Source organism: Microcaecilia unicolor, chromosome 5, assembly GCF_901765095.1.
Source record: "Microcaecilia unicolor chromosome 5, aMicUni1.1, whole genome shotgun sequence".
In the NCBI taxonomy this organism is placed as follows: domain Eukaryota; kingdom Metazoa; phylum Chordata; class Amphibia; order Gymnophiona; family Siphonopidae; genus Microcaecilia; species Microcaecilia unicolor.
This window is the reverse complement of record NC_044035.1, coordinates 3,862,251-3,875,376: the sequence shown is the minus strand read 5'-3', so window position 1 is coordinate 3,875,376 and position 13,126 is coordinate 3,862,251. Positions and strand designations below refer to the sequence as shown.

The 13,126-nt window shown below is 45.0% G+C and overlaps 1 protein-coding gene across 5 annotated transcripts in view; it reads right to left on the bottom strand.

Annotated features, from left to right (window-relative positions):
* Positions 1-13,126, bottom strand: part of ATE1 (arginyltransferase 1) — a 173,522-nt gene that overhangs the window by 102,879 nt on the left and 57,517 nt on the right. For 3 of the 5 annotated variants that reach the window (XM_030202595.1, XM_030202594.1, XM_030202596.1), the window contains exon 7: positions 2,373-2,501. The exons of the other annotated variants lie outside the window; for them this stretch is intronic. In XM_030202595.1, coding sequence (XP_030058455.1) covers positions 2,373-2,501 — 129 coding nt within the window. The remainder of the gene's footprint in view (positions 1-2,372; positions 2,502-13,126) is intronic. 5 annotated transcript variants of the gene reach the window in all.

The window sequence follows — 13,126 nt, the reverse complement described above, 5'->3', positions numbered from 1 at the left end:
ACCATATAAGTCTGCCCAGCACTATCCCCGCCTCCCAACCACCAGCCCCGCCTCCCACCACTAGCTCTAGCACAGACCATATAAGTCTGCCCAGCACTATCCCCGCCTCCCAACCACCAGCCGCGCCTCCCACCACTGGCTCTAGCACAGACCATATAAGTCTGTCCAGCACTATCCCCGCCTCCCAACCACCAGCCCTGCCTCCCACCGCCGGCTAAGCTTCGGGGGATCCCTTCCTTCTGAGGATTCCTTTATGTTTATCCCACGCATGTTTGAATTCTGTTACCGTTTTTCTCTCCACCACCTCCCGCGGGAGGGCATTCCAAGCATCCACCACTCTCTCCGTGAAAAAATACTTCCTGACATACCACCTTTCTGAGGTTTTTTTGCAACTACATTCAAAGTGGTTTACATATATTCAGGTACTTATTTTGTACCAGGAGCAATGGAGGGTTAAGTGACTTGCCCAGAGTCACAAGGAGCTGCAGTGGGAATCGAACCCAGTTCCCCAGGATCAAAGTCCACTGCACTAACCACTAGGCTACTCCTCCACTCCATGCCGATACAGGGTTACACCAGGATTCTATAAGGGAATCTGGGCAGAACAGGCTCCCACTGCATCAGGACAAACAAAGTGGGTGCTTATTTCAGAACTGATTTTGGATCATGGAAGGTATCCCTGCTACATGACTCCAGCCCAGGACCATAATCAGACTTGGAATCTTGAAGGGAAGGTGGGGAATATAAAATATATAAGAACACCCCCCCCCCCCCACCAAGACAGTTGTGGTGCCACATCCCAGACCCGATTCCAAATCTGCTGGACCAAAAAAGGGCAAGACAGGGATTAAAAAAGGGAATGATTTCATGAGCTGGTTAAAACCGTGTTACAGTGCCATGATACGCTCGTAACGCTCCTTCAGGAGCTGCCGGCTTAAAGGTTAGTGCCACCACATTTAAATCTTCAAGGCGTTCTCACCAGTTTCATCACTCCGACTTCCGTATTCAAAAACTCTGCAGCAACGGAACTGGTGAGAGCGCCTTGAAGATTTAAATGTGGTGGTGCTAACCTTTAAGTCGGCAGCTCCTGAAGGAGCGTTATGAGTGAAACGAAGGGGTTCTGTAGAGCTTATGCCATGCTTAACTACAGCCTCAGATTGCATGACGAGGAGAGTTTTATACCAATATAAAAAAATGTAAAAGAAGAAAATAACATTTAAATAAATAAGTAGGTGGACTTCTTTAGACTTATGATGTGTTATGCAATAGCTATACCATAAATTCACAGCTGCTTTACAAAAGTCTTTCCTCCATTCAAGAAAAAGAACTGGGTACTAGAGAAAAGTTTTAATAGTGTGGTTGACAGTGGACTGTGTTTTATTACAGTATTTGAATGCAATTTTAGTCTGCAAGCCAAAATCATATTGAACTACTCAGTATAGCCATAGTAGCCCATAGGACTGTACTATATCAGGAATTCCTTATCGGTTTCTCTGAGGACCACACCAACTTATTTGAGTTTCCGTAAACATCTAAAAACTTATCTCTGAGTATCTCTGCTACTTATTAATTTGTTATATTTTTGTAACCCACTTTGAACCACACATTGGGAATCGTGTCACATCACATCACAGAACACACTAATGCTCACTTAAATTACTGCTCCAGAAGAATCCAACCCATCAAGGGCTTTCCTTGGCTTGAGTAGCTAAGCAGCAAGCTTAACATACATTCACTCCCTATATACACAAATGTGCACATCTTGCTACTGTCATCAACAAGAAATCCAAGCATAAAATGACTGCCTGAAAGAACAGGAAGCAAAAATAGTGGTCTGTGGGCAGCAAAGAAAGAAGAGGCTCAAATTAAATGGAAAAACTAGCTTGAAGTCAGCAGCAAAGAGCAAATTCCATTAAAGCAAGTGGAAAGAGACAAAAATGAAGCAGAATCGCTGACTGCGGATTGCTCTGCGAGAGAAAAGTTGGCCAGCACAAACCACAGAAAACCCAGAGTGAGTCATGCTGGGAGCTGCTGAACAAGCTCCCGAAAAGCTCCGGAAAAGGACGCCTGGCTCTGCAGCAACAGGGCATCGCCACCTGGTTATGCGATAGATGAACTGCTTACTCCGAGCAAGGGCTGCTGTCATGCACTCTTCTGAAACAGATACTAGAGTACTCAATACTCAAATATGTTGTAACATTAAATGCTGCACTTCTAACACACGACACCACATAGACAGGTAATGATGCATTAGCATGACGACAGCACATGTCCGCTCTGTAAACCTGGAATTCTTCCTGCGGCTATTATAAGCTCAATGGGCTTTCACTCTTCCCGGCTAGTACACGCTTGTGCCCCATGGTGCTGCTGACCTGGCTTACTGTTGGCTTATCAGGTGGGTCCTGGTGGATCACCATCTGGTAGCGTTTATAGACTTGGTAGGACTCCTGAAACGAGGCTTTGAACTGGGAGCTGGCTGGAGATGATCTCACCACCCTCACCTTCAGAAAGAGTGAAAGACAGTTATCAGAAACGTGAAAAGCAAGTTCACATACATGCAGGCACGTCCCCAAGCCTGCTATATTGTTTCAGGGCTGGCACCCACCCCCCACCCTTGCTGGGCAGTGAAATTTTTATTTAATCATTTTGGTTTAATTAGTTGTTAATCAGATACAACCCTTAGAAATACATAAAATGCATAAGAAAACAGTGCACAATTGGCAGGTAAACACAAATGGACATCACCAAGCTAATGAAGCAAATTATCACAACAGAATTGATAGTTTGAAACACCCCAGAGAATAAACTCAGTGCTCCCCATTCCTGCAGCTCATCCATAACTGAATCTGCAGCAATTAATGTCCTCTGCACGTTCTCCGCAGTTCATATCCGAGGCCAGTTCCTAGCTCTCTCACAACCCCAAACAGAAAGGGTGTTCAGGAACTCAAAACTCATTTCATGGGAAGCAGCACATTCCTGTTTTGTTCTCATTACAGGCTGTGCTGCAATAAATCAGTCTCCTCATTTCATTCCTGAAGTGAGCAGACTGTAAGGAAATACTAGAGAGCAGCAGACTTTCCTGAGCCAAGAATGGAGACAGGCAAGGTACTCTGCCAGTACCTGCGACCAGGAAAAGAGCTTCTGGACCTCCTTCCTCCACCTTTTGAGACTAGCTTCTAATTGGCAGCCCATGACTACTCATTTTTTTTTGAGGGGCTGAAACTAGCACTGAAACCTTTCTGCAGAATGCCACGTTAAAATCGCGGCAGAAATCTGCTGCTCAGCGCTAAATGTCAACTTCCCTGGAAACGCTTTTAAAACAAAGAACAGTAAAGTTTTTAGAATCTGATGGATTGCAGGACCCGATGGTTTTCACTAGAGGCAGGTTTTGTCAGGCAAATCTGATTATTTTCCTTCACTGGGTGACCAGAGAGTTGGATCGAGAGACAGCGCTAGATGTAGTGTACTTAGATTTTAGAAAAGCCTTTGACACGGCCTCCAAAAATGAATACTTCAACCGAGGCCTCCCCAACAACTTTGCACACGGGCTTCCGTACCTCCAGCACAAGAAAGGTGTTGATGCCTCTGTACAAGTCCTTGGTAAGGCCCCACTTGGTGTATAATGTTCAGTTTTGGAAGACGTATCTTGTTAATGGCGTAAAAAGACTTGAAGTGGTTCAGAGAAAAGCGACATAAATGGTATGGGATTTGTGTCGCAAGACATATAATGAGAGACTTGAGGGCCTATACCCTAGAGGAAAGGACAGACAAGGGGATATGATACAAATATTTGAAAGGTATTAATTTACACCAATTTTTAAAAAAGGTTCTGGAGGTGATCTGGAAAATTACAGACCGGTGAGTCTGACGTCAGTGCCGGGCAAAATGGTGGAGACTATTATAAAGATGAAAATTACAGAGCATATTCAAAAGCATGGATTAATGAGACAAAGTCAACATGGATTCAGTGAAGGGAAATCTTGTCTCACCGACTGGGTTAGGAACTGGCTGAGTGGAAAGCGACAAAAGGGTAGTAGTAAATGGAGCTCAGTCTGATGAAAAGGATGTTAGTGATATACCACAAGGTTCAGTTCCTGGGCCGATTCTTTTTAACATTTTTGTAAGTGATACTGCTGTAGGGCTGTCTGGTAAGATTTGACTCTTTGTGGATGATACCAAAATCTGCAATAGGGTAGACACCTCTGATAGTGTGGATAACATGAGGAAGGACTTAGTGAAGCAAGAGGAATGGTCTGGAATTTGGCAGCTGAGATTTAATGCAAAAAAAATGCAGAGTCATGCATTTGGGCTGCAAAAACCTAAGAGAACAGAATAGTTTAGGGGTTGCACAAAAGAGGAGCGGGACTTGGGTGTGATCATGTGATCATCTTAAGGTGGCGGCGAAAGCTAAAAGGATGCTTAGATGCATAGACAGAGGAATGGCCTGTAGGAAAAAGGAAGTGATGATGCCCCCTGCATAAGACTCTGGTGAGACCTAATTTAGAATATTGTGTACAATTCTGCAGACTGAACCTTCAAAAAAGAAATAAACAAGATGGAATTGGTCCAGAGGGTGGCTACTAAAATGGTCACTGCTCATTATCATAAAGCGTATGGGAACAATAAAAGACTTAAAAGATCTCAATATGTATACTTTGGAAGAAAGGCGGGAGAAGGGAGATGTGATAGACATTCAATACAGAGAAGAGTCTCTTTCAATTGAAAGGAAGCTCTGGAGTAAGGGGGCATAGGATGAAGGTAAAAAGGAACAGACTCAGAAATAACTGGAGGAAATACTTCTTCACGGAAAGGTGGTGAAGTCATCGAATGGCCTCGTAGTGGAGATGAAAACTATCTGAATTCAAGAAAGCTAAGGACAAGTACATAGGATTACTAAGGGAGTGAAATGGAGAGTAGATGGCATGGATGGGCAGACGGGATAGGCCATATGGATTTTATCTGCCTTCATTTTTCTCTGTTTCTATGACAGGAAAGTTGACATTAAAAAAAAGTAAGCATGCCACAGCATACATCAGCCCCTTAACCCAACACCTCTTCCGGTCCCCTCCCCCCCTTTACCAACCCTTCAGTTTTCCATGCTAAATGCAGTTGAGAAACTTTTATTTTTTGGAGCATTACTGCGGGGAAATTAAATGTGGTCTGAGGTAATGGATTCAGTGGCGCTGAAACTATTTGAGCAATTGGTACAAACGTAAATCCGGCATTAACTCCATGTTAATGTCGGCAGTAGTTTTGAGCATCGACCCCTGATAGTCCAAGGGTAGAAGGCATGGAGATAGGCCAAGAACAGAATAGAACAAGGGCAGAGAAAGCTCAAAAGCAGAATAGGAGAAAAGATGCAAACAGCCCCAGGGACAAGAGAAAAGACAAAGGGAGGGGGACAGAACACAGGCAACAAGAATCGGAAGCATGAAAAATCTAAAGGCCAGTTGCATGACGAGGCCAAGGCCTGGAAGCAGGGGGGCTGGGGCGCAACAAGGCCAAGGCCCGGAAGCAGGGGGGGCTGAGGCACGACGAGGCCAAGGCCCAGAAGCAGGGGGGGCTGGGGCACGACGAGGCCAAGGCCCGGAAGCAGGGGGGGCTGGGGCGCGACGAGGCCAAGGCCCAGAAGCAGGGGGGCTGGGGCGTGACGAGGCCAAGGGCCGAGAAGCAGGGGGGCTGGGGCAGGTCACGACGAGCCCAAGAGCAGGGAGTGGGTCGCGACGAGCCCAAGAGCAGGGGGAGGGGCACGAAGCCCAGGGCCGGGAGTGGAGGAAGCAAAAGGCCAAGGTCCGAATCAAGGGAGGGGTATGACGAGTCTAAAAATCAGCACAAGGGAAGGGCATGACAAGGCCAAGGACTAATGTAAGGAAAGTGTTATAGAGCCCAAGGGACAAAAGAGAAAAAGTCTTAGTACAGAAGCCAGAGGAGCAGCACTGAAATCTCATAGGCAAGATGTGGGATAGACAGTAAGAAGTAAGTTTCTGCTCCTGCTACCATGTAATCATAAAATAATTTAATGTCTGGAGAACAAAGGACTTGTGTGAGCTGAACAGAGGAGAAATGACCGAGAACTAGCCCAAAACTTTGAGTTTAGGAGATGGCAACCTTCATACCTCCCTATGGCATTCCTGAAAACAGGTCTATCTTCAAAAGTCATCACTTTCATGGTGTAGCCTTTTGGTAGAAGCATATATTCACTGCCACACAGTAATGGTTATATAAATCTTTGCAACTTCTGTTCCCCAAATGGTTTTTGAAAGACTGAAACGTTTAACATGTTCATCCCGCCCTATAGCAGGTCTGGGATGTAAACCTGAGTATTATACATGAAACGTGGCAGTGAACAAGAGCCAAATTATCCATAATGCATGTAAATATCTCACAGAAACAACATTTATAAAGTGTGATGGTAGGAGAACTGTATGGATTGTTCTAAAAACAATAAACAGTGTCTGCCGTTTACGAGCAGCTAAAGAGATGTTTGTTTATAACACAGGGCTGTACTTCAGCTCTCAACCACACCACTGGGACTACGGTGGGAAGAGTGTGGCTCTCTTTATAACTCAATCACAGCTGTTCATGGCGCTGATACATGATTAGGGATTAACGAGCAGGATCAGTGAGCTCCTCTGCCCGATACACACTGTACAATTCAAAATCTATTTCAGACCCAACTGTTCAAATGCTCCGCCAGTCTGGATGTAATGTAAGCAAATGCTCAGTGTGTGCGTGCAAACACACACACACACATGCAAGCTAAACACACCAGGGTTGCTTAATACCTAAGGGACTGCTTTAGAGAGATTTTAATCATAGGCAGAGAGCATAAATCAGCAAGAGCCAGAGGCTACTACTACTACTATTTAGCATTTCTATAGCGCTACAAGGCGTACGCAGCGCTACACAAACATAGAAGAAAGACAGTCCCTGCTCAAAGAGCTTACAATCTAATAGACAAAAAATAAAGTAAGCAAATCAAATCAATTAATGTGTACAGGAAGGAGGAGAGGAGGGTAGGTGGAGGCGAGTGGTTACGAGTCAAAAGCAATGTTAAAGAGGTGGGCTTTCAGTCTAGATTTAAAGGTGGCCAAGGATGGGGCAAGACGTAGGGGCTCAGGAAGTTTATTCCAGCCATAGGGTGCAGCGACACAGAAGGCGCGAAGTCTGGAGTTGGCAGTAGTGGAGAAGGGAACAGATAAGAAGGATTTATCCATAGAGCGGAGTGCACGGGAAGGGGTGTAAGGAAGGACGAGTGTGGTGAGATACTGGGGAGCAGCAGAATGAGTACATTTATAGGTTAGTAGAAGTTTGAACAGGATGCGAAAATGGATAGGGAGCCAGTGAAGCGACTTGAGGAGAGGGGTAGTATGAGTAAAGCGACCCTGGCGGAAGATGAGACGGGGCAGCAGAGTTTTGAACCGATTGGAGAGGGGAGAGGTGACTAAGTGGGAGGCCAGCAAGAAGCAGATTGCAGTAGTCTAAGCGAGAGGTGACAAGGGTGTGGATGAGGGTTTTGGTAGAGTGCTCGGAAAGAAAGGGGCGGATTTTACAGATGTTGTAAAGAAAGAAACGACAGGTCTTGGCGGTCTGCTGGATATGAGCAGAGAAGGAGAGAGAAGAGTCAAAGATGACCCCAAGGTTTCAAGCTGAGGAGACAGGGAGAATGAGAGAGCCAACAACAGAAATAGAAAACGGGGGGAGTGGGGAGGTGGGTTTGGGGGGGAAAAATGAGAAGCTCGGTTTTGGTCATGTTTAATTTCAGGTGGCGTTGAGACATCCAGACAGCAATGTCAGACAAGCACGCTGAAACTTTGGATTGGATGCAAGGTGAGAAATCAGGGGTAGAAAGGTAGATTTGGGAGTCATCAGCATAGAGATGGTAGGAAAAGCCATGGGATGAGATTAATGAACCAAGGGAAGAAGTGTAGATAGAAAAGAGGAGGGGACCAAGAACAGAACCCTGAGGTACGCCGACAGGCAGAGGGATAGAAGTAGAAGAGGATCCACCAGAGTGAACACTAAAGGTGCGCAGGGAGAGGTAGGAAGAGAACCAGGAAAGGACAGAGCCCTGGAATCCAAGTGAGGACAGGGTATCGAGAAGTATGCTGTGATCGACAGTGTCAAAAGCAGCAGAAAGATCAAGAAGAATGAGGATGGAATATTGACCTCTGGATTTAGCCAGTAATAGGTCATTGGAGACTTTAGTAAGCGCAGTTTCGGTTGAGTGGAGAGGGCGAAAACCAGATTGTAGTGGGTCGAGAATAGCATGTAAGGAGAGAAAATCAAGGCAGCGGCGGTGAACAGCACGCTCAAGTAATTTGGAAAGAAATGGAAGGAGGGAGATGGGTCGGTAATTAGAGGGACAAGTAGGGTCAAGTGAAGGCTTCTTAAGGAGAGGTGTGACCACAGCATGTTTAAAGGCAGCAGGGATAGTCGCAGTGGAAAGTGAGAGGTTGAGAATGTGACAGATAAAAGGAATAAGAGCAGGAGAGATGGCATTAAGAAGGTGGGTGGGAATGGGATCAGAGGAACAGGTGGTACATTTTGAGGAAGAAAGGAGAAGTGTAGTTTCCTCAATAGTAACTTCAGGAAAGGAGGAAAGGGAATGAGGGGAAGGAGAGAGAGGGGAACGGACTAGTGGAGGGAGAGGTGGCGAGGTAGAGAATGCAAGGTTTATCTTTTGAACCTTGTCGTGAAAGAATTCAGCAAGGGTCTGAGGAGATAATGAAGGGGGAGTTGGGAGAGGGGGCACCTTCAGGAGAGAGTTCAATGTGGTGAAGAGAAGTCGAGGGTTAGAGCCAAGAGAGTTAATCAGTTGGATATAATAATCCTGTTTGGCGCGTAAAAGAGCAGATTGGAAGGAGGTCAGCATGAACTTAACGTGTAAGAAATCAGCAAGGGCCCGAGATTTCCGCCAGAGGCGTTCGGCGGAGCAGGTACAGGAACGTATGTAGCAGTTATTAGAAGTCAGCCAAGGTTGGGGTTTTGTACGCCTTATAGGGCAGGTCATCAAAGGTGCAAGAGTGTCTAAGGCAGATGATAGAATATTGTTGTAAGAAGAAACAGCCTCGTTGACAGACGTGGATGGTGCCACAGTCGAGAGGAGGTTTGAAACATGGGAGGATAGAGATGAAGGGTCAATACCATGAAGATTCCTAGAGAAATTAGATAAGATAGGACGGGACTGGGAGGGAGGAGATTTAAGTGTGAAAGTTATAAGATGGTGATCAGAGAGGGGAAGATCAGAGGCAAGGAAACTAGAGGGTGAACAGTTAGAGGAGAAGATAAGATCAAGACAGTGACCATTTTGATGAGTGGGGGAGGTGGAGCATAGTTGGAGATTAACGGAGGATGTTAAAGCGAGTAACTTGGAAATATAAGAGTTAGAAGGATCATTAGCAGGAATATTAAAATCACCAAGGATGAGAGAGGGGGAGGAAGGATCATGGAAGAAGGCAAGTCAGGCATCAAAGTCACTGAGAAAGGATGACGATAAATGACCGCTATTCGAAGAGGCAGAAGAGAGAAAAGGCGGATAGAGTGGACTTCAAAGGAGGAAAAACAGTGAGATTGAGGTGGAAGAAGGGATTGAAATCTGGAGGAGGGAGAGAGAAGAAATGACAAAGGGTGAAATAAATGGGGCAGAGGCACTGGAATTCCCCCACTTTGCACTGTGTCTCCTTTTCCTGTAGTAACAGATGTCCACATAGTCTCTCAGGGCATTTGTCACCTCTATTGTCAAACCAGCTCCAGATTTAAAAAAAAAAAAAAGGTTAGGTGCACAGATCTCATCATTAAATGTCACCCTTTGTCATTTTTGCTCCTTGCAAAGTCTCTACATGGCCCAAGAATGAGCTGTCACTCCCCAGGTCCTGTTTCTGGCTCCTAAATGACTCTCCTGGTTCTCCTAGGTAAGCCTGAGATCAACTATAGTCCCTGGTACTGTAACAGGATAAAGGCTCAGAAACGTTTGTGGCCTATCCAGTCTGCCCAACCACACTGAGCCTACAAAAAGGTGGGATAATGTGGGATACAAATGTAACAAATAATAATAATAATGATACCTACTCTCCTTATCACTCCCTTAGAGATTTTGAATTCAGATACTGATTTTGTGTCCACCACTTCCACCAGGAGGCCATTCTACAAATTCACCACCCTTTCCATGAAGAAGTATTTCCTCAGGTTACTTCTCAGTTTATCCCCTTTAACCTTCGTCCTACACCCCCTCATTCCACAGCTTCCTTTCAATTGAAAGAGACACACCTCTTGTGAATTAATGCTATGGACGTATTTAAATGTCTCACGTCTCCCGCCTTTCTTCCAAAGAATACATATTGAGTTCTTTAAGTCTGTCCCCATACGTTTTATGACAAGGACCACTGACCGCTTTAGTAGACACCCTCATGACTGACTCCATACTGTCTCTCTCTTTTTAAAGGTGCTGTCTCCACAACTGTGCACAGTACTTTAAATGAGGTCTCACCAGAAACTTACACAAATCTGATATCACTTACTTTTCTACTACTCCAGTTCCACTGATGACTAAGCACATCAATGCAAAAGAGAAGGAAATTTCTGTTTAATTTAATTCAGAGAAGGGCAACAGAGAATGTGGGTCATACAGACTCATTACTCTTAAACACAGATGTAAAAACCATGGTAACGGTGCTGGCAAATTATCTGGCAAAAGCTATGCTACTATTAAAGGCTTCCGACCAGTGCGGGTATCTAGTTAAGATTTGTTTATAAATATTTATGTAAGCCAACAATGGATAGGCAGGATATTGGGATATAATTTTTTTTAATAAAAAATTTTTATAAAATAAATGGGGCAGTAGGCTGTCGATAACATCAAAAAGAAAATAGGTTTTACCTGATAATTTTCTTTCCACTATTCCAGAATCTGTGGGGCTTGTGTCCATTAACCAGCAGGTGAAGACAGAGACCATAAAACTGAGCTGAGACATCTCTCTTGGCATCCACTCCAGCTCCTCAGTATTTACGTAGACAAACAGTAAGGAGAAACTCAGGAAAAACAACAACCTTAAATAACTCACTAACCGAACACTAACCAAATGAGAAAATTTTAACTTTCAAAAAGGAGACTATGATAAACTGAAAACAATGATGGAAAAAAAAAAACTTAGAGGAGCAGCTGCGACGGTCAAAACTTGACATCAGGCGTGGATGCTGTTCAAAAATACCATCCTGGAAGCCCAGACCAAATATATTCCATCTATTAAAAAACGAGGAAGGAAGGAAGACCAAACGACAGCCGGCATGGTTAAAAAGGGAGGTGAAGGAAACTATAAAGCTAAAAGAAAATCTTTCAAAACATGGAAGGAGGATCTGAATGAAAATAATAGAAAGCTGCATAAAGAATGGCAAAGTCAAATGCAAAGCGCTGATAAGGAAGGCAAAGAGACTTTGAAAAGAAGATTGGATTGGAGGCAAAAACACATAGTAAAAGGTTTGTTAGGTATATTAAAAGCAAGAAGCTAGCAAAAGAATCGGTTGGACCGCTAGGTGACTGAGGGGTAAAAGGGGCAATCAGGGAAGACAAAGTCATAGCGGAGAGATTAAATGAATTTTTTGCTTTGGTCTTGAGTCCACCCTGGGAAGCTGCAATTTATCTTTCTCCTCCGGAACCAACGGGCAGAAGTGAGCCACGTCTCTTTCCACTCTCAGCCATGTGTCCAGTGAGACACATTCTGCTGTAATCAGCTCTTGTATGTCTGGATGCTTTGAGAAGACTTTAGAAGTACCTCCAAGTTCACTCATGATCAATGAAAATGGAACTTCTAACGCCGAAGCAAAAGGCTCCTACTACTACTACTATTTATTTGTTGCATTTGTATCCCACCTTATCCCACCTCTTTGCAGGCTCAAATACTACTATTTAGCATTTCTATAGCGCTACAAGGCGTACGCAGCGCTGCACAAACATAGAAGAAAGACAGTCCCTGCTCAAAGAACTTACAATCTAATAGACAAGAAATAAAGTAAAATAAAGTTTCCTCAATGGAAAACACCACCAATGCCTCACAAATAAGAATAGCGAGCTCCTCTTTATGAAACAACCTCAGTACTTTTGGGTCATCCCCTTCCTCAGGAAGAAGCTTTCTCTCATCTAACGGCTCCTTCAATGATGGCTCCTCTGACTAGACAGAGGCCACTTCAGATAAGGAGTGAGAAGCAGAGATGAGGCTATCTGCCCATTCCTACAGATCTAAAAGAGACCTCTTAGGAGCCGGGCGGGCAGTGGGGCAAGAAACTGAAGCAACCTGCAGCAACTCTGACCATGTCTGCTTCAGTAAATAGGCCTGGTGTAACAATAATATAAACTCCAGAGAAAGCAAAGATCCCAATACAGCTGAATGCTCTGTTGGACCCTGAGGTTGTAAAATGTTGACGTGTGATCAGAGGCTTTTCCTCACTGCCAGTCGGCCCCAACAAAATGGCGCCTGTTCCTGTGCTCTTCTGCATCAAACTGCGCACCAGCCCTGCCAGAGAGCCCGAAGTACCTGGCATATTCGGATGCTGTGTCAAATCCGAAGACGTGCAGCCACTGACTGTTTCCCCTATGCCCTACGGGATTCTCAGCTTGCACGCACTGCAACGCCCCGATACTGGCCGGTGGATCCCACAGTGGGAAAACTGGGAGGTGCCATTCATCCCAAATGCCATAAGTACAGTACACAACACAGTTCCAAGCGGTGAGTCGTTCCCTCCCCTGCACCAAGGAGAACTTGCAGCCCTCCAAGTGGTTCTGAGTCAAACTTTAGTCAGACTTACCATTGTCGGCTGCTCCCCACAAGCTCACAGTCTCCACAAGTCCCAGATGACAAAGAATAAGGACTGATATTCTATCCAATGCTTTCTAATAAACCTCTTTCTTTCTCCATTTTTTTTTAAGGTTGTTGTGCTGGAAAAGGAGAGCTGCACAGGAAGCAGGGGAGAGGTGGAGGGAAGAAGTAAATTCACGGAGCACTAGAGACAGGGAGTCTGCAGACTCAAGCCACCCACAAAGCTCAACTGGGGACCAGTTGCCCAACTGGACCAGGAGTAAATCACTCAGAACCAGAGGTTGAAAAGTGTCCCCATCCACCTGCTGGAGACA